The 25,715-nt window shown below is 37.1% G+C and overlaps 2 protein-coding genes across 3 annotated transcripts in view; one reads left to right on the top strand and one right to left on the bottom strand.

Annotated features, from left to right (window-relative positions):
- The window catches only part of YWHAE (tyrosine 3-monooxygenase/tryptophan 5-monooxygenase activation protein epsilon), a 44,686-nt gene extending 25,536 nt beyond the window's left edge, over nt 1–19,150 (top strand). The window contains exons 2-7 of one of the 2 annotated variants that reach the window (XM_053662742.1): nt 4,925–5,124; nt 8,697–8,803; nt 9,487–9,693; nt 12,243–12,379; nt 16,302–16,345; nt 18,157–19,150. In XM_053662742.1, the coding sequence (XP_053518717.1) occupies nt 4,925–5,124; nt 8,697–8,803; nt 9,487–9,693; nt 12,243–12,379; nt 16,302–16,309 (659 nt within the window). In that variant the 3' untranslated portion in view covers nt 16,310–16,345; nt 18,157–19,150. The remainder of the gene's footprint in view (nt 1–4,924; nt 5,125–8,696; nt 8,804–9,486; nt 9,694–12,242; nt 12,380–16,301; nt 16,346–18,156) is intronic. The other variant, XM_037133692.2, reaches the window with a different exon arrangement.
- The window catches only part of DOC2B (double C2 domain beta), a 61,203-nt gene that overhangs the window by 75 nt on the left and 35,413 nt on the right, over nt 1–25,715 (bottom strand). The gene's annotated exons all lie outside the window — the stretch shown is intronic.

Raw genomic sequence — 25,715 nt, 5'->3', positions numbered from 1 at the left:
TTGATTGTGGTAATTGTTGCACAATTCTGCAAATATATTAAAATAGAACTTGTACACTTTAAATGGGTGAGTTGTATGACACATGAATTATAGATTAGTAAAGCTGTTATATAACAAAAGTAGATAGCTGCTGCTTTTGTAGTTGTACCCCAGTTTTTAGGGCATTATTTTGTGGCTCTCTAAATGTAGGGGATTATATACCTAATTGAATTTGGGAGAGAAGAATATCACTGAGTAATTTAAAATATATTTTCTCCCTCACATTATAAAAATATTGAATGTTCGTTGTTGAAAATTTCAAAGCATAAAACTGAAGAAAATCTAAACCACCTGGAATAGTATTGAGAGGCATAGCATTGTTAAATTTTTGATGGTGTTAGATATTTGTGTATAGTTTTTACATATGTCATACTGCAAAGCCTTACAATTTTAAAGAATTAATGTTTTTGGTGTAGTTAGGTTTTTGTTGGGAAGAATTGGGTTTTTTGGGAGCAATTTAGAAAAGTGAATGACAGTTTGAGTTAAAAATTTTTTTTCAATTACAGTTTACATTTAATGTTAGTTTTAGGTGTAGAACCTAGTGGTTAGACATTTGAATAACTTAAAAAGTGATACCCCATAAGTCTAGTACCATCACTCTCCTGGCACCATATATAGTAATTACAATGCTGTTGACTATTTCCTTTGTTGCACTTTATATCCTGGTGACTATTTTGTAATTGGCAATTTTTACTTCTTAGTCCCTTCCCCCTTTTCACAGTCCCCAAACACCCTCCCATCTGGCAACCATCAGTTTCTCTGTATCTGTGAGTTTCACTTCTGAGGCATGTGTGATTTGTTAATTTTTGAGAATGAACTAGTATATAGAATTGAGGTTGAAATCATGCCCTTTTACTTTACTGCCCCTAAATTGTCTTCTTTTTTGTGACTAGGATTTTTTTAAATTATATGTTTTATTTTTACTTTATCTCACCCGAGGACGTTTTTTCATTGATTTTTAGAGAGAGAGAGAGAAACATTGATGTGAAAGAAAAGCATTGATTGGTTGCATCTAGGTTACAGGATGATGTTCCAACCAACTGAGCCATGCCAGCCAGGGGGGAAAAATTGGATGTTTTAAATGAATGCCTGCAGACTCTTACAAATTAATGGTCTCATTACCATACCCCCTAACCTTCAGAACAACATTTAAAAAAATTAGCTTTATTGAGCTATAATTTATATATGATAAAATATGCCACTTTAAAATATAAACATATAATTCAGTAAACTTTAATAAATGTATTTTTTTTAAGATTTTATTTCTTTTTAGAGGCAGGGGAAGGGAGGGAGAAAGAGAGGTAGCAAAATGTCAGTTTGTGATTGCCTCTTGTGCACCCCCAACTAGGTATTTGGCCCACAACTCAGGCATGTACTCTGACTGAGGATTGAACCAGTGACCCTTTGGTTGTCAGGCTGGCACTCATTCCACTGAGCCACACCAGCTGGGGCTAATAAATGTATTTATTAAGGGTGTAATCGCGACTTCCGCCAAGATGGAGGTTTAGGTGGATGTGCCGTGCCTCCTCATACAACCAAGTTTAGGGACAACTAAATATTAGCATCAGAAAACACAACCAGAACACGGAAAACTGAACTTTTCGGAAGTCCGCTAACAACAAATTCTTCAGCCCGACCGGTAAGGGGCGAAACCGGCGTCGGTAAGGGGCGAAACCGGCGTCGGGTGAGGAGTTACAAAGGAGGTCTCGGTCGGACCCGGGCGCGGAATCCAGACGTGCGAATCCAGTCGCACGGGTTCCAAACCCAGGATTGGACCTAGTGAGCGACCGAGCAACCCACCGGGTGAGCGACTGCTCAGGAGACGGTGGGGAGGCGGTGCTGCGTGTTGACTGTGGTTGCCTAATTGCGCACGAGTGAGGGAGTGAGCGGTTGGACCAGCGGCGGTGATAGCCGCGGCGACAATAGAGGGCGCCGCCATTTCCCCGCTCTGACCACGCCCCCACATACGGCGTCACAACCCAGCGACCTGGGAGTCCAAGGCGCCGCTTCTCCCACTTAAAGGGCCAGAACAGACCAAAAATGTCGCAGGGAGAACTCAAAGCCCCAGAGATAAATCTAAGTGACGAAGAAATAGCAAAACTCTCAGACGCACAGTTTAAAACACTGGTCATCAGCTTCCTCACAGATCTGGTTGATTATAGCCACAAATTAGAGAAACATATGAAGGCTAAATTAAGGGAAATGAATGGAATTCCACAGGAAACCCATAGAGTTGAAAAGGAAACTGGGACTCAAATCAATGGAGTGGACCAGAAGAAACCAAATAATGGCCAAACAGAAAAGAGTCAAGGAGCAAGAATTCAAAGAAATGAGGAGAGTCTTAGGAACCTCCAGGACATCTTTAAATGCTCCAATATCCGAATTATAGGGGTACCAGAAGGGGGAAAGACACAACCACCAGTGGAAAAACTATTTGAACAAATAATAAAAGAAAATTTCCCCAATCTGGCAAAGGAAATAGACTTCCAAGAAATCCAAGAAGCCCAGAGAGTACCAAAAAAGTTGGACTCAAGAAGAAACACACCAAGGCATATCATAATTACATTAGCCAAAATTAAAATGAAGGAGAGAATCCTGGAAGCAGCAAGAGCTAAGGGGACAATCACCTACAAAGGAGTCCCCATCAGGCTGTCAGCAGATTTCTCAAAAGAGACCTTACAGGCAAGAAGGGGCTGGAAAGAAATATTCCAAGTCATGAAATCTAAAGACCTACAACCAAGACCTACCCAGCAAAACTTTCATTTAGAATGGAAGGACAGATAAGGTGCTTCTCAGATAAGACCAAATTCAAGGAGTTCATCATCACCAAACCCTTATTATATGAAATGTTAAAGGGACTTATCGAAGAATAAGAAGTTAAAGAAACATGAACAGTGAAAGGACAACAAACTCACAGTTATTAACAACCACACCTAAAACGAAAGCAAACTAAAAGAACAGCTAGATCAGGAGTGGAAACATAGAAATGAAGATCTCAAGGAGGGTTAGCAACAGGGGAGTGGGAGGGAGGAGATGGGGGGAGAAGGTACAGAAAACAAGTAGCATAGACAGTAGATAGAAAATAGATGGGGGGGGCAAGAATAGTATGGGAAATATAGAACCTAAAGGACTTGAGACACATGGACATAAACTAAAGGGGGGTAATGGTGGGGTTGGGGGGGCAGGGTGGAGGGGAATGAAGGGGGGAATAGAACAACTGTAACAGCATAATCAATTCAAAAAAATAAATAAATTTATTAAAAAAAAAGGGTGTAATCGCCACAGTTGAACATTTAATTCTGTCCTCTCTCCCCAGATTTCTCTTGTACTCCTTTGCACATGAGCTCCTCACTTTACCCCCATACCCTACTAACCACTTAATTTGCTTTCTGTTTTTATAGGTGTGTATTTTCTATAATACCATTTAAGTGGAATCATAGTATGTATTTTGGTCTGGCTTTTTTTTCAGTTGGTATGCTGTTTTTGAAATTAATCCATGTTTTTACTTTTGAGTATCAGATTATTTTTTATTCTTGAGCAGTAGTGAACATTTGGGTTGTTTCTGCTTTTCGGCTATTATGAATAAAGTTACTGTGAACATATATGTAAGTGTCTTTGTGAAGATAAATTTTCTCTCGGGTAAAATGTAGGAGTGGGATTGCTGACTTCTTCCTGTGTTGAACTGTAGAAGAAAACTATCAAATTGTTTTTCCAAAGACCACCTGGTAATATGGCATTTCATTTTTTCTTAGAAGCATAGTTTTCTTTAATATGTTTATTCAGTTAGTGTTTATTGAGCTGTTTCTAGTTCTTTTGCATTCACCATGCGTTGTACTACCTATTTATTCCTATGCTTGGGATCTTGCAAGACTTATATGGGCCCCTTTCTTTGCTTGCCACCTAGTGGTAATAAGTAGGAACCATCAAAAGTTTTGCCCATGAATGAATTCATGAAGATGGACAGTGCCCTTAAAGGAGGAAAGAAGGGAACATTCAAAGCTGTTGCTATATGACTGCATTCCCCCTTCCTTCCATGACTGTTATTTGGGAAATACAATTTACTGCATTTAGAAATTTATTTGAAAGAAAATATACTTAGAGCCTGTAAATTTTTATTTTTTAAAGACTTTATTTATTTAATAATCTTTAGATAGAGGGGAGGAGAGGGAAAAAGAGGGAAACACCAATGTGTGGTTGCCTTGCACTCACTGCACACTGGGGACCTGACCTGCAACCCAGGTATGCGCCCTGACTGGGAACTGAACCCGTGACCCATTGGCTCACAGGCTGGCACTCAATCCACTGAGCCACACTAGCCAGGGCTAGAGCTTGTAAATTAAAAACAACAACAACAACAACAAAAAACCGAGCAGATGTTATTTATTTTTAGAGGGGGGGGGGAAGGGAAGGAGAAAGAGGGAGAAAAAAACACCAATGTGTGATTGCCTCTCTTGCGCCCCCGAATAGACCTGGCCTGGAACCCAGGCATGTGCCCTGACTGGGGATCAAACTGGCGAAGCTTTGGTTCATGGGCCTGCGCTCAGTCTACCGAGCTACATGAGCTAGGGCCTACATTGATGTTTCTTTCCCTCTCTCCCTCCCTTCCCCATCTTTAAGAAAAAATAAGAGATTCCTCCAAACCATACTATACTAGATACTGTATGAAGTTGTGGCACTGTCGAAGTTGTACAACAGTCTCTTGTTCTAGGCTCTTCTTTTCTTGTACATACTTTTAGTTTTCACTCACATTAGTTGTGATGACTGCAAAGGATTTTTTATGTTAAAATTTTAATATTTTGTTTTACATTAGCTTGACAGAAAAAAGACCCGTGGAGGGAATGTGTTAAAAAACCTTGTAAGGTCTCATTTTACTTTTCTGTTACAGAAATGGTGGAATCAATGAAGAAAGTAGCAGGTATGGATGTGGAGTTGACAGTTGAAGAAAGGAACCTTCTATCTGTTGCATATAAAAATGTGATTGGGGCTAGAAGAGCTTCCTGGAGAATAATCAGCAGCATTGAACAGAAAGAAGAAAACAAAGGAGGAGAAGACAAACTAAAAATGATTCGGGAATATCGGCAAATGGTGAGATTATTATATTCTAGACATCTTTCAAGAAAGGTGTCTTAGTTGTTAGATATTTTAGATCATAGCCCAGTTCAGCCATGTATTATAAACATGTAATATACATTTTACATTTTAATGGGCTGGATTACATTTTAATTTTGCTTACCTGGATTAGGAATACACACTACAGTATTTCTGGACAGAGGTGAACTTTTTTGGTAAACTGCAGAGGGTGGTGTTCAATTTTGAGCACCACAGAAGTAGGGAATTACGTTAATCTTTGTTTTTACTGTGATAACTTTATAGAGTTACTTAAAATTACCAGCCGGGGCAATTTAACAAATATTTGCGTGCCTCTCCTGCAACACGTAATGTACTAGGTGCTGTGTGTATAAAGATGAGAAAGATGGTTACTATCCTTATGGATCTCAGTGTAGTTATTTATTTTTTTAATAGAAGAATATCAGAGGGCACCGAACATTATTTCATGAAGGTATTGTTTCAGATATTATAAATGAGTGTATATACATTTATGTAGTACTATTTTTACTGTGAAATTTGGTCAAAAACGTTTGATAGCCATGGATGTAGTAGTTGTCTACCAGAGGGTGATTTCGTTCCTTGGAGGACATTTGGCAATGTCTAAAGACATTTTGGTGATCATAACATGGAGAGTACTATTGGCATATAGAAATAGGGATGCTGCTAAACATCTTGCTGTGCATAGGACCACCTCCTACAATGTGGGATTATGTAGCTCAGAATGGCAGTGTCGCTGTTAAGAAACTGAATGTGAAAATAAAAAATATTTCTAGCCCTGACGGGTGTGGCTCAGTGTGTTGATTGCCAGCCTGCAAACCAAAGGGTCACTAGTTTGATTCCCAGTTGGGACATGCTTGGGTTGTAGGACAGGTCCCACATTGGGGGCATACGAGAGGTAACCACACACTGGCATCCCCCCCCCCCCAATAAATTTTAAAAATCTTTTAAAAATTCTGACCAGTGTGGGTGTTGTCCTTCAAAGTGAAAGGTCTCTTGTTCAATTCCTGGTTAGGGCACATGCCTAGCTTGTGGGTTTGGTCCCAGGTCAGGGAGTATATGAGAGGCAACCAATTGATGTTTCTCTCTTTCTCCCTTCCTTCTCCTCTCTCTAAAAATAAATAAATAAAAATTAAAGTGATCTAGTGGAAGAGATAGGTATATATATAACACAAAGTACAGTGAGAGAAATTGCATAAACCGGCACAAATAGGATGGAGAGTGAATTTATTAAGGGTAGGGAAGGGGGAGCCACATTTATGGACTATTTCCAGTTCTATTGGGCACTGTTCTGAGTGGGGAGATATATAATGGTGTAAGATACTGTAATGTATTTGTGTATAATGCACACTTTTTTGCCCAAATTTTTGAGGGAAAAATAAGGATGTACATGATAACCCCATGTATAATGTGCACAAAAACGTGGGTGGGTGTTGTACATGGGAGCACATTATGTGCAGCAAAATATGTTATTTAACACATTTTTAAATGATCCCCTATAAAGGGTAGGTATTTCAATTTATAGATGGGAAAACTGAGGGTTCTGAGTGATTAAATGTATCTGGGGTCACATAGAAGAAGGTGAGTTGGTGTCATTGTGACTTAGACCTTCAAGTGTGTTGTAATAAAGAATATGTATGGGTTGTCAGTAGACAGGTTTGGTGCATCAGAGGGATGAGGAAATGAGAAAGTGGAAAGAAATGTCTTGTGTGGTAGAATGAGGATTTGGGCTAAGTAGGAAAGGAAGCAGAAAGGCTTGATAAATAGGGAGAAGATGAAAGATTCACGAGGCTGGATGTCATGATAACGTCTTTAGTATGAATAACAGGGAGTAAAGGAACTGAAAAAGAAGTTAGATAGAAGTCCAGTAGTGCAATACTAGAATTTAAGATGTCTGGGAGAGAGCAGCCACAGTGAGTGGTATTGACAAGTGAAGGTCATGGAGTTGAGATCAAGGAGTTATGTGCAAAGGAACATTGGTGATAATACTTTGGTGTGATAGTAGGAATTGGAGAGGTAGGTTACCAATCCTTAGTGAATGTGGATGAAAGCTACAGATTCTGTTGATTACAGCTGTTGATTACAGTAATTCAGAAATGAGAACTGAAAGTGTAAGCTTTCAAGGAGAAAGGGTTTGTAGTAATAGAGCAGTCACACCAAGTCAGTGAGGACCTATGATGATTTGGAAATTCCTTCTAGAGCAGTCACTACTTAAAAAGCTAGAAGGGGAGGTATTCAGGAAACAGCTAGTTTTACTTAGGATCAGGATGAGATTATAGAAAAGGAGAAAGCTGGAGAATTATTGACAATGGAAAGGTTACAGAGGGCATGAGAAGAATTTGGAAAGGTTAGCAATGTCACCATGAATTAATGGAAAATGGGATAGTAAGACATGTAGGTGTGTTTAGGATGGTGTACTTTCTTGGCATGGTAAACGAATTCAGAGGCAATAAAGGTTTTTGTTTGTTTGTTTGTTTTTGGTATACAGATTTTTGGTGCCATAACTGGCTATGGATATCTACTACTAAAGTGATTGGCTATTGAGCATAATAGTGGTTAGGAATGTGAGTACATTGCCTGTGTTTCAATTTTTATTTTGTTCCTTACAAATTGTGATGGTAGGCATGCAACCTGCTTTTGTTCAAATCTTAGCTCTGCCTCTTTAAGGGTTTTTTTTTTTTTTTTAAGATTTTATTTATTTATTTTCAGAGAGAGTGGAAGGGGAGGAGAAAGGGAAAGCAAAATCAGTGTGTGGTTGCCTCTTGTGTATCCCCTATAGGGGTCTGTCCTGTAACCCAGGCTTGTGCCCTGACTGGGAATCAAAACGGTGACCTTTGGTTTGCAGGCCTGTGCTTAGTCCAGTGAACTATACCAGCCAGGGCACTTTTAAGTTCTTTTGGTGAACTTCAGGCAAATATTATAATCTTTGTTTTTCCGTGTTAAATAAAGACAGTAGTTGCTACCTCATTGGAAAACTTAATTAAATTAATATAAATGCGCAGCACGTAGTAGTAATCAGTGTTACTCTTCTGTACCTGAACTAAGAGTTCATTTTTACCTCTCCCCCACATACCAAGCTAATGTTGTAAATCATTCATTTATTCATTCATTTATAGAGGGAGGGGGAGAGAGGGAGAGAAACATTGATTTTTTTAAAAGATTTTTATTTTTATTTAGAGAGGAAGGGAAGGAGAGAAACATCAATGTGTGGTTGCCTCTTGTGTGCCCCCAAGTGGGGACTTGGCCCACAACCCAGGCATGTGCCCTGACTGGGAATCGAACCAGCAACACTTTGGTTTGCAGCCCGTGCTCAATCCACTGAGCTACGCCAGCCAGGCCAAGTTAGTTTTTTAAAAGCACTTAATAGTACATGGAAATAATTTCTGTAACCTGGGGAGAGCTGTTCTCTGCTTTTTGTATCAAGAAGGAAAAGGGGCTTTGAAGAGGCATGTATGTTCTGTTTAATATAGCTCTCTCCTTCAAAACCAGAGGTAGAATGTGTTATAATTTATAATTTCTTGGACTTAAACAAGTTTTGACCTTTTTTTCAGGTTGAGACTGAACTAAAGTTAATCTGTTGTGACATTCTGGATGTACTGGACAAACACCTCATTCCAGCAGCTAACACTGGCGAGTCCAAGGTTTTCTATTATAAAATGTAGGTTCTATACTGGAAGGGAAAATGTCAGATTAAATGTTGGCCCTCTTAGAATCATCACTTTTTCTGTGTAGGTTTTCAATTTTTACTGAAAAAGAATTGTTTAATGTTGGAAGGATAGTTTACATGGGAGGAGTGATTCTCAAAAGTTAATTTTTGAATTCTTATTTGCAAATTCACTGCTAATGAAATACTAATATTACTGCATTTAAGATGGTCAGATTATTACTGTAAAAATGTACTAGGTTTTGTTTTACCTATTTACATTTATTTGCCTTTGTGGGATTGTGGGGTTTTCCCCCTAGCTACAGCAAAGCATTATGTAGTTCAATCTAAACATTTTTATATAGAAGTTTTAGTTCATGATTAACAAACTATTGTGCTATTCTTTGGAATTACTTGATATTTAATTCTAGTCTCTCGAGTGATAGATTTATTTATGGGTTTTGTTTTTTTTTTTTTTTTGAGGTTTCCAGTTAAAATCTCTAGGATTTTGCTTATATTTGGTAATGTGAAATCTTTAAGGAAGAAAACTAAATTGATGAGTTAGTCATTCCTGAAAGAGACTTCTAAAAATGATTGAAGTGTACCAGTTAATTGTTAATTTTCACATAGAAAAATTTTAAGTTATTTTTGTTTAAAAAGCATTTCTAACTCTGTCGTTTTGTTTTGTTTTGTTTTAGGAAAGGGGACTACCACAGGTATCTGGCTGAATTTGCCACAGGAAATGACAGGAAGGAGGCTGCAGAGAACAGTCTAGTGGCTTATAAAGCTGCTAGTGATATTGCAATGACAGAACTTCCACCAACGCATCCCATCCGCTTAGGTCTTGCTCTCAACTTTTCTGTATTCTACTATGAAATTCTTAATTCCCCTGACCGTGCCTGCAGGTAAGTTATGGAGGGGAACAGAAGCTTTCATTATGAAATTAAAAAGGGTTACTAAGGAGAATAACTACTTGCTTTTTTTTGTTTTGTTCTCTGGGACAGCCTTTGTAGGCTTGGGAATATAATAAAGCATCCTTTTGGCTCTCAATGAAAATGCTTTGTAATCTAAAGCCACATGTATCTCAATTCAAGACAAACCTTCATTTCACTAGGATAATTATGTTGATGGGGAAAATTTTTGTTGGTACTTTAAAAAGAATCTCGAACTTGTTAGAACGTGGGGAAAAGGAATGAGAATTATTTTTAAAATTACCTTTGTTTTTATACATTAGTTTCGGTCTTTGTAGGTATATTTTCAGTATGGTTGTGCTTATGCTCTATATGTACCACTTTTAAAAAGATTTTATTTTAAAAAAGATTTTACTTATTTTTTAGAGGGGAAGGGAAGAAGAAAGAGACATCAGTAGTGTGGTTGTCTCTCATGTGCCCTCAACTGGGGACCTGGCCCACAACCCAGGCATGTGCCCTGACTGGGAATTGAGCCATTGAACCTTTGGTTCTCAGACCCACTTTCAATCCACTGAGCTACACCAGCCGGGGCTATATATACCACTTTGTATTTTTTTTTAATTGATTTATTCTTAGAGGGGAAGGGAAGGAAAGGAGAAAAACAACATTGATCCAGAGATACATGGATGGATCAGTTGCCTCTCTCACACCCCCAACTGGGGACCCAGTCTGCAACCCAGGCATGTGCCCTGACTGGGAATTAAACCCGTGACCTTTTGGTTTGTAGGCTGGCACTCAATTCACTGAGCCACACCAGCCAGGGCTGTATTTTCTGTTTTAATATAAAGTTTTTCATCTCACTGATGGATGTTAAACTATCTCCAATTTTGGTATAGATTTAAGTGATATAAGGAATATATGTATGTAGCTTTTTACTTTTAAAAGTTACGGTGAAATAAATATAACATGAAATGTATCGTTCTAATCATTGTTAGGTATACAATTTAGTTGGCACCAGTATCTATTCCCAAAACTTTTTCATCACCTGAAACAGACTACAACCTCAATGTGATAATTCCATATCCCCCTTGTAATCTTTAATTTCTGTCTTTATGAAATTGTCTATTTTGGCTAGATTCCTTACCAATGACATAAACTTTATTAACACATTTTATATGTGATATGTATTATATACTGTATTACAATAAAGCAAGCTAGAAAAAATCTTATTAAAATCATAAGTGAAAATACATTTTACTCATTCACAGTATACCTAACCTGATATTTCTGGATTATGAAATTTGCAAAATTTTTCAAATTGTCACAAATACCAAATTTTCCAATATATTTTTGAAAAAAGTGTGTTAGCGGACCTACACAAATCAAACCTATGTTGTTCAAGGGTCATCTGTATTTGCCCTTTGTAACTTCAGTAGTCTTAAATACGTAGCAACCAAATGTTCCATGAAAGGGGAGATTTTCCTGGTATAAGGGTGGATTCATTTGAATGCAAAGTAATACTCATCTTAAAATATTCTAAGTGGCTACTTGAGTTCATTAAAACAGATATGTCTTCACTGAAGAAGTTACACCTATCTGTTCAGCTGATAGTATTGGTCAAATCTTTTATTGTTAGTCTCCAGTCTAGCTGTCCCATATACATGGTTTCAGATTAATTTACCTCTATGCCATTTCTCCTGTTTTGGCCTTAGTCTGAAGTTTGCCACTTGCTCTATCCCTACCCATTAAAATTAGTTGAAACTTGACTTCTCTCACTTGCTCCTCCTCCTGGGTTCCTGCGGCGCTTGCTGTAGAGTAGTACATAATTTTTAAAAATAATCTTAATTATGTGTCCTATTCCTAAATGTTTCTGAGTTAATTGCACACACAGGTTAATTATGTCTTTTCTGTTTCTAGATTATATTTCCATATAATCTTCATTATATTTCTTCTTTATATTTTCATGGGTTCTATATTACCCTCTTTTTAGTGAGATGCTGTCCAAAAAGTTGGGTTTTTTTTAATTTTAAGATTTTATTTACTTTTTTAGATAGAAAGGGAGGGAGAGAGGGAAAGAAACATCAATGTGTGGTTGCCTCTCACATAGCCCCAACTGGGGACCTGGTTCACAGCCTGTGCTCAATCCACTGAACTACACCAGCCAGGGCAAAATGTTACTAAACAAGTGAGCTATTGACTGGAACTTGGAAATACCTTTATTATACATATATTTTGGTGGTGCTTTAGTTTGGAACTACTTCGTCTATATAGTCTCCTTACTGATAGAGGCTTGTTGAAAGCATAGTAAGAAGTGATGTTCCAAAAATTCTGTTAGCTCACAAGCTGCTAGATTACAAAATTAAGTAGGGAGTTAATTTTCATCAATTACATGAGCTTTTCCTTTATTTCAATGCCTAAACCCAAGTATTCAGTGTCACTTTACATATTGGGATAGTCGAAAAGAGTGATGCCTTAACATCTTTTCTAATTCTGTTTTTGGACTTCAGTTTATTTTTATAATACACTTACGTAAATATTTGTAGGTTGGCAAAAGCAGCTTTTGATGATGCAATTGCAGAACTGGATACGCTGAGTGAAGAAAGCTATAAGGACTCTACACTTATCATGCAGTTGTTACGTGATAATCTGACACTATGGACTTCAGACATGCAGGGTGATGGTAAGGAAACTCAAGTTAAATGTGTCTTTTTCCTTTGTTGGATCTTTTACTCTTAGAAATTCTTGGTATTTCTTTACATCAAGTTACAGTTTCCTCGATCCTCCAAACTATCAAAGTTTAATTACTACCTTTCATGAAAAGATATCGAAGTGTGGTCTTCCATTCTGGGTTATAAGATGATAAACTAAAAGACCTGTTTAGAAAAGGGGATCTTCTATTAATATTTAAAGGTTTAAAAGTTTTACTTCTAGTTAATGTTCACTAAACTTAGTTTACTTCTCTCACACTGTTTTGAAAGATGAAGGGAGAGAAGTGGTTTATTTTATTTCACTCAGATTTAATTTTAGGGGTCTAAGGTTAATTGTATTGGAATGCCATGATCACTGCCTTTGGTTGAGTAGTGTTCTCAGGTTTAAACTAGATGGTATCTAGATATTTATGAAACATGTTCTCTGGAATCTTTTATCTAAAAAAAAAAAAGGAATGTTCCCTGTGGATTCTGTACAGTAAATGGGATGCCCGTCCCTTGGGTTCTGTTTAAGAGGTCTAGTGTAATCTGTTTGGGGTGTTTTTTTTTTTAAGATTTTATTTATTTTTAGATAGGTGGGAAGGGAGGGAGAAAGGGAGAGAAACATCAGTTTGTGGTTGCCTCTCACATGCCTGCCAACCCTTCCCCCCACACATGCACACACCCTGCGGGGACCTGGCCTGCAACCTTGGCCCGCATTTGCAGCAACTGGAAATCAATTGGCCACCCCTTGGTTCACAGATTGGCATTCAATCTACTGAGTCACACCAGCCCTGTTTTTATGTTTTAGCATTTTCAGTAGTAACAGTCACTAAGAGTACCTTATAGAACTTAATATTATGATGAGGTGAAGGGTTTACTTACAGTTTGTTCTAAATGTAGTAAAAGCTCAAATTTGTCACTTTTTTGTTTTAAAGGAGATATTATTGTTCATATTTCCAAAGAATCATTTTCATACACAATATGTCATTGAACAAGGGAGGACAAATGAGTGTGATGTAGCCATAGGTAGTTTTATAGTGAGTGATGATTTAGGGAGCAGAAACGAAACATTTGTCAGTTTTAGCTGTAGAGCCTTCAGTGTCATGTTCCCCAGATTGAAGCATAGGTTGGATTGCTTGAAGCTGGCTCTAGTCTTGGTCAACCCAACCAAGAAGCATTATACTTTTTAAAGGTGCCTCTGAAAATCAGTGTAAAGGAATGTAAATTGTCTTTTTTTCTTACTCCTGACCCTCAGTAGGATAGAGTCGGGTTTTTTAGGCTTATGTTGGGTTATGGTGCTAAAGTAAGAATTGGGTGATGGCAGCTTCTAGAGCTCACTAGCTCTGTAAAGTTTTAACATATTTGATAAGGGTTGGCTTGACATATGTAGCACGTGACCTACTTGTACATTTCTCCAACAAATTCAGATTGAGCCACTGATTACTTTTCAACGTAGCTCTTCAGGCAGCCACTACCACCAATCAGTGGGACTCAACAATTTATCACCTTTGAACTAATGACCTAAGGTTCCTTCCAGCTGTAAAATTCTGTTGTTATTCTAACAATAACTACTAAGAATTGGCCAAATAGCTGTGGACTCTTCATAGTCACCCTCAGCTCTGAGAAGACTAATAAGCCTGCCTGTTTGAGGGGATAAAAGGAAAGCATGTGGAGAGCTCGGGTAAGCGGTATTGACCTAATAAGTAAACTGTATCCCTCTGACCTGGGGACATTTTTTTTGAGGGTAAAAATAAAAAGAAGGTGACCTGAGTAGAAAACACTTTTTTTTTTTAGCCATTTGATGCCAGCTTCCATAACTGAGGTGTTAAGCTAGCTTATACTTTCTGGTGCTACTGTTGTTCATTATCATTGATAACCAAGAGTATACAGAACAAAAGATACTCTTTTTCTTGGTTATCAGGTGTCATTTTATAAAATGGATCATTTAAAAACAAGACATTTCTTTAAACTGCTTTTGTTTTCATAGTTGAGAAGGTTCTTTATCCCAAGATGTTTTAACATTAGCATAGATTAATTCTAAATATTAAAAAATGTTTGCTTGTTTGCTTGTTTGTTTTAGAGGGGGGAGGGAGAAAAGGAGAGAAACATTGATGTGAGAGGGAAACATTGATGGATTGCCTCTTGCAAATGCCCCAACCAAGATCTGAGCCCGCAACTGAGGCATGTGCCCTGCTGGGAATCAAACCAGCGACCTTTCTTTTAGCTTTTAGGATGATGCCCAACACTGAGCCACACTGGTTTGGGCCTAAAAGTTTTCTTAATTTAATGAAATCTAACTGCTTCAATTACTTTTTTACTTTTTAAGTTAAACCGTTAACTTCAGTGGAAAAAAACCTAATTTTCATTTAAGAGCTTTGTTATAAAATATTTGGAATTAGGAGGTATGATAATTTAACACTGAAAAACCCAAGTAGTATCTTGACCTTTTAGTAAAATTAACAACTATCTGATTTTATAAATTGTTGTGGGTACTCTAGGACTTTATTTCCCAGTTATGCCAAAAGGTATAGGATTACATAATGTTTTATTAAAATTGATTTTGTGACTTAGAATCAATGCTGAATATAGAAGAATTATGATCATGAAATTGGCAGTTTTCCAGGTTACTTAAATTTAGTTTAAAAATGGGTTGGGCAGTAAGTTTGTTTTGCTTTTCCTGTACAGTGGCTCTCTAGTAGTGCTTAGTTGTCTTTAAATTCATTTGAAACTCTTTTGTTAGTAGATTGTATTGTGACAGCCATCATCAGCATCCATTTAAAACATCAAAATTGGTGAATTCTTATGTAGCCATTTGAATATTGAAAGTGGAAGAAAATACACGTTTTTGACATAATGTTTTATTATTTTAAGAAAGGTAAAAAACACAACTGAAACACAAAAAGATTTGTGCAGTGCGTGGAGGAGGTCCTGTAACTGATGGAACATGTCAAAGTAGCTCGTGAAATTTCTTGCTACTCTTGACATTTTGGCCAAATAATCCTTTGCTGTGGGGCTGTCTTATATGTTGGAAGATGTTTAGTAGTATCCCTGGTTTCTACCCACTAGAAGCCAATGGGAGGGAGGTAGCTGACATACTCAAAATAGCCAAATCAAAGTTGCTGGTGAAAGTGAAAAATGTATCTCTTATTTTACAGGGGAAAAAAACACTTGGACTTTTTGTTCAACCCAATATTTACTTGATTTCTCATTTTTTTACTTTACTATCTAGGGAAAATGGTATCACAAAACATTTGAATTGAAATTTATCTTTAGAGGGGAAGGGAAGGAGAGAGGGAGAGAAACATCAATGTATGGTGGCCTCTTGTGCATCCCCCACTGGGAACTGGCCTGCAACCCAGGCATGTGCCCTGACTGGGAATCAAACCACGATCTCCTGGTTCACAGGCCCAAGCTCAATCCACTGAGCCACACCAGCCAGGGTTGTATGTGGTTTTTACTTACATACACACTTTTATGTTTTTGACTGCAGAATATGTTAATGTCTGTGTTGGAACATAATTCTTTAAAGGGATCACAACTTTTTATCATGATTTCCAGTCCTTTCTCTTAACCTGTGGTTAGAGGACTGTTTCATACACAAATCCACAGAGAGGAAATGTGGTTTCTCTACCTCCCATTTCTCTTCCCCCCAAATTTGTGAACAGTGAGCAAAGAAATAACATATCCAAGGAAAACTTTTGTTCTGTATAGCTTTTAAAAGGATATTATTTCATCCTCTTAAAGGTAAAAGGAACAAAGTATTTCTTAGAGTGAAGTTTATACAAAACAAAAAGACCAGAATCTGACTTTTCTAGTCATTGATGTTTTCCTTTGTCCTGCTCTCTTGGTTTATTTTTCTTGTAATGTTGCTTTCATGTGATTGTTCTCCCTCCCTTTCTCCTTGCAATATAGATTCCTAAAGGAAAACCCAACTCTTCTTTCCTAAAAACTACTTTGTAAGTCATTACCATGGCACAGTGAATTCTGCTTTTAGTTTTGGTTCTTCACTAATCATGCTTGCATATATCATCATCATCCTGTTGCTTACAAAACTGCCTGTTCCACATTCCAGGATGCGAAACCTTCTAAGACATTTATGATTTGCTACCTTCTGTCACCTTTGGTTGGGTGTGATTGATCTGACAGTATTTTTTATGCCAAAGTTACTTGGAACTTTTGGCAAATTTAATGTTTGCTTATGAGTGAATCAGAGTGTTCTACTGTTTATGTTAACTATATTTTGGAACAGTATATTTCTGTTAAAAATGAGAGTGAAATGTTCCTGTTTGAATATATCATTGTTCTTTGGGGAAGAATAGTTGTGTGGTCCATCATTTCTTTCCTTAATAAATGGGCATTTTTTTATTTCTTTGCATGTGTTTTTCTAGTTTTGAGTAAAAAATCTTTATGTACCTCAAGTACTTTTAGAGTCACATACAAATGCTAAACATTGTTATCACAAAGGAAATTTTAAAATGACTACTCAACCCTGGTTGCTGTGACAGCATCTACTGTTTATGATATCAGGGTCTTTAAGACTGTTTATTATTATTTTTTAATCCTCACCCGAGGACATGCTTATTGATTTGAGGGAGACAGAAACATTGATGTGAGAGAAAAATATTGATGGGTTGCCTCTTGTGTGCACCCCCAACCAGGGACCAAACTTTTGCAACCTAGGCATGTACTCTGACTGGGAATCGTATCCATGACCTTTTGGGTGCTTGAATTAATTGAGCTACACTGGCCAGGGCAAGACTGTTAAAAGCATTTCTCAGGGTAACTGCTTTATGTCTGTAGATAATCAGTCTCAGTGTCATTTGTCCATCCTAATTAAGTAATTTAATAAGCAATATGAATGGGTGGATGGTCTGAACATATTATGATTGTTGGATTAATTCACTGATTTTTAAATTATTTTGAATCAAACTAGTAATATGCAGGAATTATAAGTGGTTTGTTACGGCACAAAAGAATGTAACTTGTTTTAATTTTTAGTGAAAGCCTGCATGCTTTATTGTGGCTGACATATTTAATGCTTATGAATAGGTAGATATTTAGGCTGGCTTTCTATTGCATGTCATAGTGCAGTTGAAACTTCAGGCTAATCGTCATGTTCAAAGGGAAAAGAAAAATGGCATGAGAAAAGTAGTCTAAATGCCCTTCTTTAATAACCTCAGTGGCCTGGTTTACTTTGAGCATGCTGTTTCACTCTGGAGTGAAAAATCTGGTTATGGTTTGGTGTGACTGGCCAATATACAAAACATGAAATTTTTACAAAAGCAGAACCCTCTCTCCAAAACTGTTGAAGTTCTTTGGAGCATTTTACTGCTCAGTTCTCTTTATTGAAGTATTTTGATATGAGGCATGTAGGTAAAGTAGGTTTTGCAAAAAACTATAAAGTATTCCTGATTCTTGATGAGGTGAGGTTATTGAGAAAGAGTATTTTGACACAATATACATGAAAGCTTGAAAATCATTTTAATAATATGGTTACTAAAAACATTGACTTTTACTATGTGTCTGTTTTTTTTGTTTTTGTTTTCATCCTATTGACCATTTAGGACCTTGATCCAGCCGCACCTATACCTTTTGGCTCAGGCATCTCAGATGTCAAGGATGATAGAAGTTCTTTGCTTGTCTTTGTTTAATACAAACTATAGCAAACATAAGGAGTTTTTTTATGCTTGGAATGATACCTTTGTTTGTGACCATGACAGTCTGATGTAGTCAGTATGAAATAATTAACTGTCATTCTCCTTTGCAGGTGAAGAGCAGAATAAAGAAGCGCTGCAGGATGTGGAAGATGAAAATCAGTGAGACATAAAAGCCAACGAGAGAAACCATCTCTGACCACCCAACTCCTTCCCATCCCACCCCCACCCCCCTTGGAAATTTCCCCATTGTCACTGAGAACCACCAAATCTGACTTTTACATTTGGTCTCAGAATTTAGGTTCCTGCCCTGTTGGTTTTTTTAAAAACAGTTTTCAAAAGTTCTTAAAGGCAAGAGTGAATTTCTGTGGATTTTACTGGTCCAGCTTTTAGGTTCTTTAAGACACTAACAGGACTGTATAGAGGCTTTTTCGGCATTACTGTGTTGTCTCCTGCCAGATGTGGCAAGGTAACCATTAGCAGTGGAAGTTACATTGGAAGCCAGTAGACTTTTAGGTGAAGTAAGCATCTAAGAGAGAGGTTAATCACATATAGAGGCATATGTGGTATGGTATCTTTTTTTTCTTTTTTCTAATTGTTCAAATTGGATTTTATACCAATGTTTAAAATTAATTGGGTGTTAGCTTGAGGTGGTTAAAGGTTCTTTGGGGAGTTTGTTGTAATGGTTTTGCTGTAAAAAGTGTTTAAAATTCTGCTGAAATGTTGCGGAAAAGCGTGGTGCTGGTAACAGTTCAACAATCCGTGGCTGCTCATTCTTGCCTACTTTTACTCTCCTCTGAAGCAGGTTAGCATTGAAGGTGGTATGGAAAAGCCTGCATGCGAGTTCAGTTCTTTGTTTCTTCTCCTCCCTTCTCCTGGCCCCCCTCCTTCGCTCGCTCAACCTCTTTTGTTCAGTATGTGTAACTTGAAGCTAATTTGTACTACTGGATATCTGACTGGAGCCACAGATACAGAATCTGTATTGTTCTTACTGAAACACAGCATGGAATTAACATTAAACTTAAATAAAACAAACCTAAATTAAAAATGCCAAATATTATTGCGCCTCCATCTTTTATCTTTCTAAAATAAAATCTCTAAACACACTGATGGTATTATTGCCTGAATGTGAAAAGGTGTCTTTTTTCCCCCTCCCCCATAAATTGCTTGTCTGTTTCCCAATGACGATGTATTATTTTTTTGGGGAAAAAAAGGACCTGTAACCTGGCTGTGAAGAACACTTAAGTACTCCACGTCAACTCATTACCCATCCTGCCTAATCAACCAGGTAGCAATACAGAATTTTAATCATTAAAGTACAAATGTGTATTTAATACACGTGTAATTATGGATCGTTTCCTAGCATGGATTTGTGAGTTGTATAACCAAATATGGCTGAATATTTTAGAATTGTTCTCAGGCTGAGGTAAAATTTCCACCCCCCATCCTCACTTCCACCACTGAGGTCAGTGGCAGGAGCAGAGAAGGATACAATTAAATTCTTGGTTGTACACATGGTCAAGCGGTGGTATAGCTATGGTACCCCATTCTAGGAACACTGTAAGTAAGTAGTTTTCTTCCAGAGATTGTATATTGGTTTGTATAGATATTTTAGTTAATATACATCATTCTGTATCAGGAGTTTGGTGAAAGGGTCCTTAGTTAGCTGTGTAGACTTCATTAAGCAAATAGGATGTTGTGAACATTTTAAAATTTGTGGCAGTCTTGGTATTGAGAGAAAACCTGCCACCCAAAGAAACCAGTGAGGCACTTGAGAAGATTGATATAGGTAAGAAGAGAAGATTGGGGTAGGTCTTCAGAAAGGTCTCTGTCAAAGATCAGAAGGTTGCAGAAAGGCAGTAACTCTGTAGGGACAGTGTCACTCCCACTTCCTAGAACTGGTCAGGTGATGTGTTTTTCAGCTTTTGGTTTAGTCATCTTCACGGATCAATTGATTTACATAGAAATTTGAGTTACCATTATAACTAGGATGCAATTTGTGTTTTAAATATTCTTTGTGTTTGATTTGTAGAAAGTTTTAAATCTAGGTGTATTCTAAAGGGTTGGAACCAATAATTGAGTATTGATACCTGTGCTTGGGTTCTGGGATGGGTGGCCAGGAAAGAAAATCTAATGTATTTTGCTTCTGGGAAGAGAATAGATCATTCTAAGGGGAATTAATGCAATATAACTTCTAACTTGGCTCCGGCCCCAGACAAATGCCACTTAGAAATAAGTTAGCTGTTACTGATCCTAGGCTAGTAGAAAGGAGTGCTGAAAAATTGTCAAAGATTTTGTTGTGAAAATGGTTACAAGTAATAACAGTTCACAGGGATTCCTGGTAGGTGTGTAAGATGGGTGATTAAAAGAATTGGGGCATTTCAGAGGAAGTGGTGGTGCTGGATCCAACTCCTGGGTAAAACCCAGCCATATCTTGTTTCATATCTTAGGAGTTACTAGGCTTGTAGTCGATACTGATAATGAGCCGACATTGTTAGCTATGGACCAGGCACTGAGTCATTTTTAAAATGTATCTAGCACACAGGTGATTAGGGGAGCTGTCACTTGCATTTTGCAAATAGGGGAACAATAGGAGAAGGTGAACTTGCCCAAAGCCACAGGACTGGTGGTATTCAAGCAGATTTCAGAGTTTGGTTACCTTTCTGTTCTTAATCAGAACTTGGTGTTTATTGAAACTCTCTATCCTAAGGTGATCGTTTAAGATCCGTATATTTTAACATTACTGAGGTAAGTATGTTTTACAATTGATACATACCCCTTCAAAAGTTGTGATATGTATTATGAGAACTGAGAATATAAACAATAAGTACATTTAAGGCTCTGAGGTAGTTGTTTAAAACGGAAGGGTCATAAATGTAAAGGCTTGTTACCTAGATAAGTTTTTTGGCAGTTTTTATTTTGTAGCTTAATTTGTAAGTTCAAGAATTGGTCATTTTTATAGTTAGAGCTTGGACAAATAGGTAATTGGTGATTGTGGATTGTTAAGTTGCTGCAGTGCTGTGACAGTTTATTCTACAGAACCAAAGGCTTAATACCTTAAAGGCAAACCCATTTTTTAGCTGCTTTAGGTGAAAATATTTCTGAAATACATCACTTACTAGCTTTTAAAGAAACACGCCCTGTACCAGTACTGTTCTGAGGAAGGGTCCTGGGTTGGTGCTCTTGCACCATCACCATAGGGTTGTAGGAACGGGACTGCAAATTGTTCTTAAAAAAATTTCTTGCTCTATAGACATTTGTATGTCAAGTAATTATAAGGTTTAAAATTTGTAAAGATAAATTATACAATTTATTAATGTATTTTAACAGAAAGAACACCCCATTTAGCACCACTACATCAAGAAATAAAATAGGACCAGAATCTAGAATACTCCCTTATGTTCTCTTAGTGATTACTCCTGCAACTAAATCAGTATTTTGATCACCATCAGTAAGTTTTGCCTGTTTTTGAACTTGATAGTAATGGAGTAGTCATACACTTTTTTTTATCTGAACATTGTGGCGTAGTCCATGTGATTAGCTCAGTAGTAGTGTGTTTTCATGGCTCTGTATGTAGTATTGTGTGAGTATACCACTGCATTCTATGGATGGAAACTGGGTTATTTTCAGTTTCTTAATGTTACAAATGTTCTGGACATTTCTGGACTTCTGGTATTTACATGTATACATTAATGTGGCATGTATACCTAAGGATGGACTTAACTCTAGGTCGTAGGGAACACAGTCGTTCAACTCTAGTAGGTACTGCAGAACAGCATTTCAAAGTGGTGCTGTTTCCCAGCCCTGCTCGTGGGAATCCCATTTGCACCGCATCCTTGGGCATTTCATCTGGTCACTGTTTTTAGTTGTAGCATTCAGGTGAGTTCGTATAGTAGTAGTATGAATTTAACTTGCATTTTCTTTATGATTAATGAGGCAGAACTTTTTAATAGCTTTATTGGACGTTGGGATATTTTTTAAAATACCCCCTTTTGTCTGTTTTTCTGTTGGGTTGTCATTTTCTTACTGGTTTTTAGGAAGAGTATGTCTTTGGAGTTGTTAATTGTAATTATTTTCTTTGCCCTGCTTTTTTCATTTTCTTGAGGTCTTTTGATGAATAGTTCTTAATTTTGATACAGTCCAGTTTATCCATATTTTCCTTTAAGGTAAGTGCTTTATATGTCCTATTTAAGAAATACTTGCCTACCCCAAGATCTTTTATGTTATTTTTCTAAGATCATTGTTTAACCCCTCATATCTAGATCTAGAATCCTGTGGAGCTCTTGTCTATAATAGGGAGATACTAAAAATAATATTTTTCTGCCCTGGCTGGTGTGGCTCAGAGGATTGAGAGCCAGCATGCAGACCAAAGGGTTACTGGTTTGATTCCTGGTCAGGGCACGTGCCTGGGTTGCAGACCAGGTCCCTGGCAACCAATCAATATTCCTTTCCCTCTCCTCTTGAAACAGAATTTTAAAACAGTATTTTCAGTATAGATACTCAGTTGATCCAGCGCCATTTATTGTTTCATTGGTGTATTTGTCCTAGTGCCAGTGGAACACTGTGGGTTTGAAATAATTCAGTATCTGGTGGTTTGAGTTCTCTTTTTTTTTTCCTTTTCTTTAGGATTCTATTGGTTATTCTTGGCATTTTCCACTTTTATACACATTGTAGAATAAACCTTTCAATTTCAATAATTGAACAGCAGCAATAAAACCTAGGATTTTGATGAGGATTTTATTGAATGTATGATAAAATTGGGAAGAAATGACATTTTTATATAATCGTCCTCAAATTCATCAACACTATATATTATACTCCTCCACTCATTTAGGTCTTTAGTTTATTTCAATGTGTGGTTTTCTCTGGAGAGGTCTGATACCTTTTGTTGGGCTTATTTGAAGGTATTTGACGTTTTGGTGTTACTTAAAATAGTATTTTTAAGTTTTATTTTCAAATTATTAGAGTGATAATACTATGCATTGATTTTGTATTACATGACCTTGCTAAATTCTAAGTATGGGTGTCCTGAGATACGTCTTTCAAGAGGACTGACTACTTGATAACATAAATGAAAGTGTTAAGTGCATGCATCCCTTGCTTGTGTGAGTGTGCCCACAACCTGCAAAATATTTGCATTTCAGCATTAGAATGGCAAATTAGAAACAACCTAAATGCCCATCAATCATGGTACACCCTAACTATGTATACTATGTTATAAAAAATGATGAGGCAAACCATTTCAGATACCTATATCTGCATAGAATGTTAAATGAGAAAAGTAAGATACTAATATATGTAACAGGAAAAATACACTTGTTTATCTTTAGGAAATTTCTGAAAGATAACGTTTTCATTTAAAGAACAGCTTTATTGAGGTACGATTGACATATAAAGTGTGTATATAAACTATGTGGTTTGTTTTGGAATGTGTATATGCCCATTAAACTATCATAATCAAGATAGCGTTCACTCTCAGAAATTTCTTTGTACTTTGTAAATTCTTCCCTTGACCCTCAAGCAACCACTCACCAGCTTTTTGTTATTTTACCTTAGTTTGCGGGGTTTTTTTTTTGAGTTTTATATAAATTGAATCACACAGTATTTCTTTTTAGGAGTGGTGTCTGGCTCCTTTCACTCATCATAATTGTTTTGAGAGTCATCTTGTGTGTATCAATAGTTCATTCTCTTTATTGTTGAGAAGTATTTCATTGTTTGATATACCACAGTTTATTCACCTGCTGATGGACATTTGGGCTTTAAGTTTTTGTCACAAATAAAGCTGCTATGAATGTTTACAAGTGTTTATGTGGGCATATACTTTTTAATTTAATGGGAGTGGAGTGCTTCAATAGTGTGGTAGGTATATGTCTTTCTGAGAAACTGGCAAATTGCTTGACAAGGTGATTGTACCATTTCACATTTCCACCAGCAGTACCTGAAAGCTCTCCTGTTCTCTCCATCCTCTCCAGCACTTGGTATGGTCAGTCCTTTAAAATTTTCCATTCTAATAGGCGTAAAGTGGCATCTCATTATGATTTTAATTTGTATTTTTTAATGACTAATGATCATCTTCTTATGTGTTGATTTGCCATCTGTATTTTGTGAAGTGTGTGTTATAATGAGTCTTCTGATTCATGAACAAGTTATCTTTTAATAGTTTAGGTTTTTTTCAGCAATAATTTGTCCTTTTACTTTTGTCAGATTATTAAATATTTCATAATTTTTGATGTTTGTGATGAATGTTTAAAATTCCTGCTTTTAAAATTCCACTTTGACTGCTTATTGCTGGTATTAGAAATAAAACGGACATTTGTGAATTGGCAGGGACCATGCAGCCTTGCTGACCTCGGTCTCTGAGTTCTAGTAGTGGTGTTGGGTTTTGTAGGTTTCATCGGGGTTCTTCACAGGGAATCATACTGCTTGTGAATATAAAGTTTTAACTTTTTTCTTAAGTTTAGAGACTTTGTGTTTATTTTTGCCTGATCGCACTGGCTGGAACCTCCAGTACAGTGTTGAACAGAAGCAAGTCGTAGCAGACCTACTTGTGGTTCTGATCTTCCAGAGAAAAGCATTGTCATTCACTGTCCAGTATGATGGTAGCCTAACGTTTTTATAGATGCCCATTATCACGTTGAGATCATTGTTATTTTTAGCTTGCTGAGATATTTTTTTGTCAAGAATGGAAGTTGGATTTATCGAATGCCTATTTTGCACCTATTGTGATGGTAATATGGGTTTTTGTTTTTCATTTGTTAATGTGAATTACATTGATTGCATTTTGAATGTTAAACCCCATTCTGCATTCTGGGATCAACCCTAGTTATCTATTATCTTCTAAATAATTTTTTGGTTTAATTTACTAAAATCCTGTTTATTTAATTTTTGCATTTACATTCATGAGCCTATGCCTGAAATTTCTGGGGTGAGGAAATGTTCATAACACCCGAAGTTTTTCTTCACTGATGCTAAAGACAAGGTAGAACAGTTGACATTCATAATCTTCGAGAAGGGATGGAAGAGCACGTGAATGGTAAATATGAAAGTACCTTTTTAAAAGACTTCTCTTCCAGTTTTTAAAAAAACTTGTGTGCCGTGGCTGGCATGGCTCAGTGGTTGAGTGCTGGCCTGCGAACCAAAGGGTTGCCAGTTTGATTCCCAGTCAGGGCATGTGTCTGGGTTGTGGGCCAGGTCCCCTCACATACCTCTCACATAAGAGGTATGTGAGAGGCAACCACTCATTTGTGTTCTCTCCCTCTCTTTCCCCCTTCCCCCTCTAAAAAATAAATCTTTAAGGAAAAATATGTGTTTAGAGCAAAGAATAAACCTGTATTTTGGGATTAATATATATATAGGCACATCATAAGATAACTATAGCATGAAAAGCAGCCAGGGGTGGTAAGTAAATTCATTTGCTTGCAACTTTTAAAATATTACTTGAAGTAACATGATAGTAACTCTAAGAAGACTCAGATAAAGGATACATAGTAATACTTAGGGCAAGCACAATATTAAAATGTTGTAAAGAAATTTAGCTAATAGTCGACATAAACAAATGGAATTCTATTTAACCCAGAAGAAAGCAGGAGATGGTGAGCATTTGTGCGGACAGATCTTCCGAGGAGGCTCAGTAAGACCTCACGGTTCGGAGCTTTCGTTCATTGATGGCTGG

The sequence above is a fragment of the Artibeus jamaicensis genome, unplaced genomic scaffold (genome assembly GCF_021234435.1).
Source record: "Artibeus jamaicensis isolate MK-2021 breed Jamaican fruit bat unplaced genomic scaffold, CSHL_Jam_final contig_2790, whole genome shotgun sequence".
NCBI lineage: Eukaryota > Metazoa > Chordata > Mammalia > Chiroptera > Phyllostomidae > Artibeus > Artibeus jamaicensis.
This window is presented reverse-complemented; position numbering and strand designations above follow the sequence as displayed.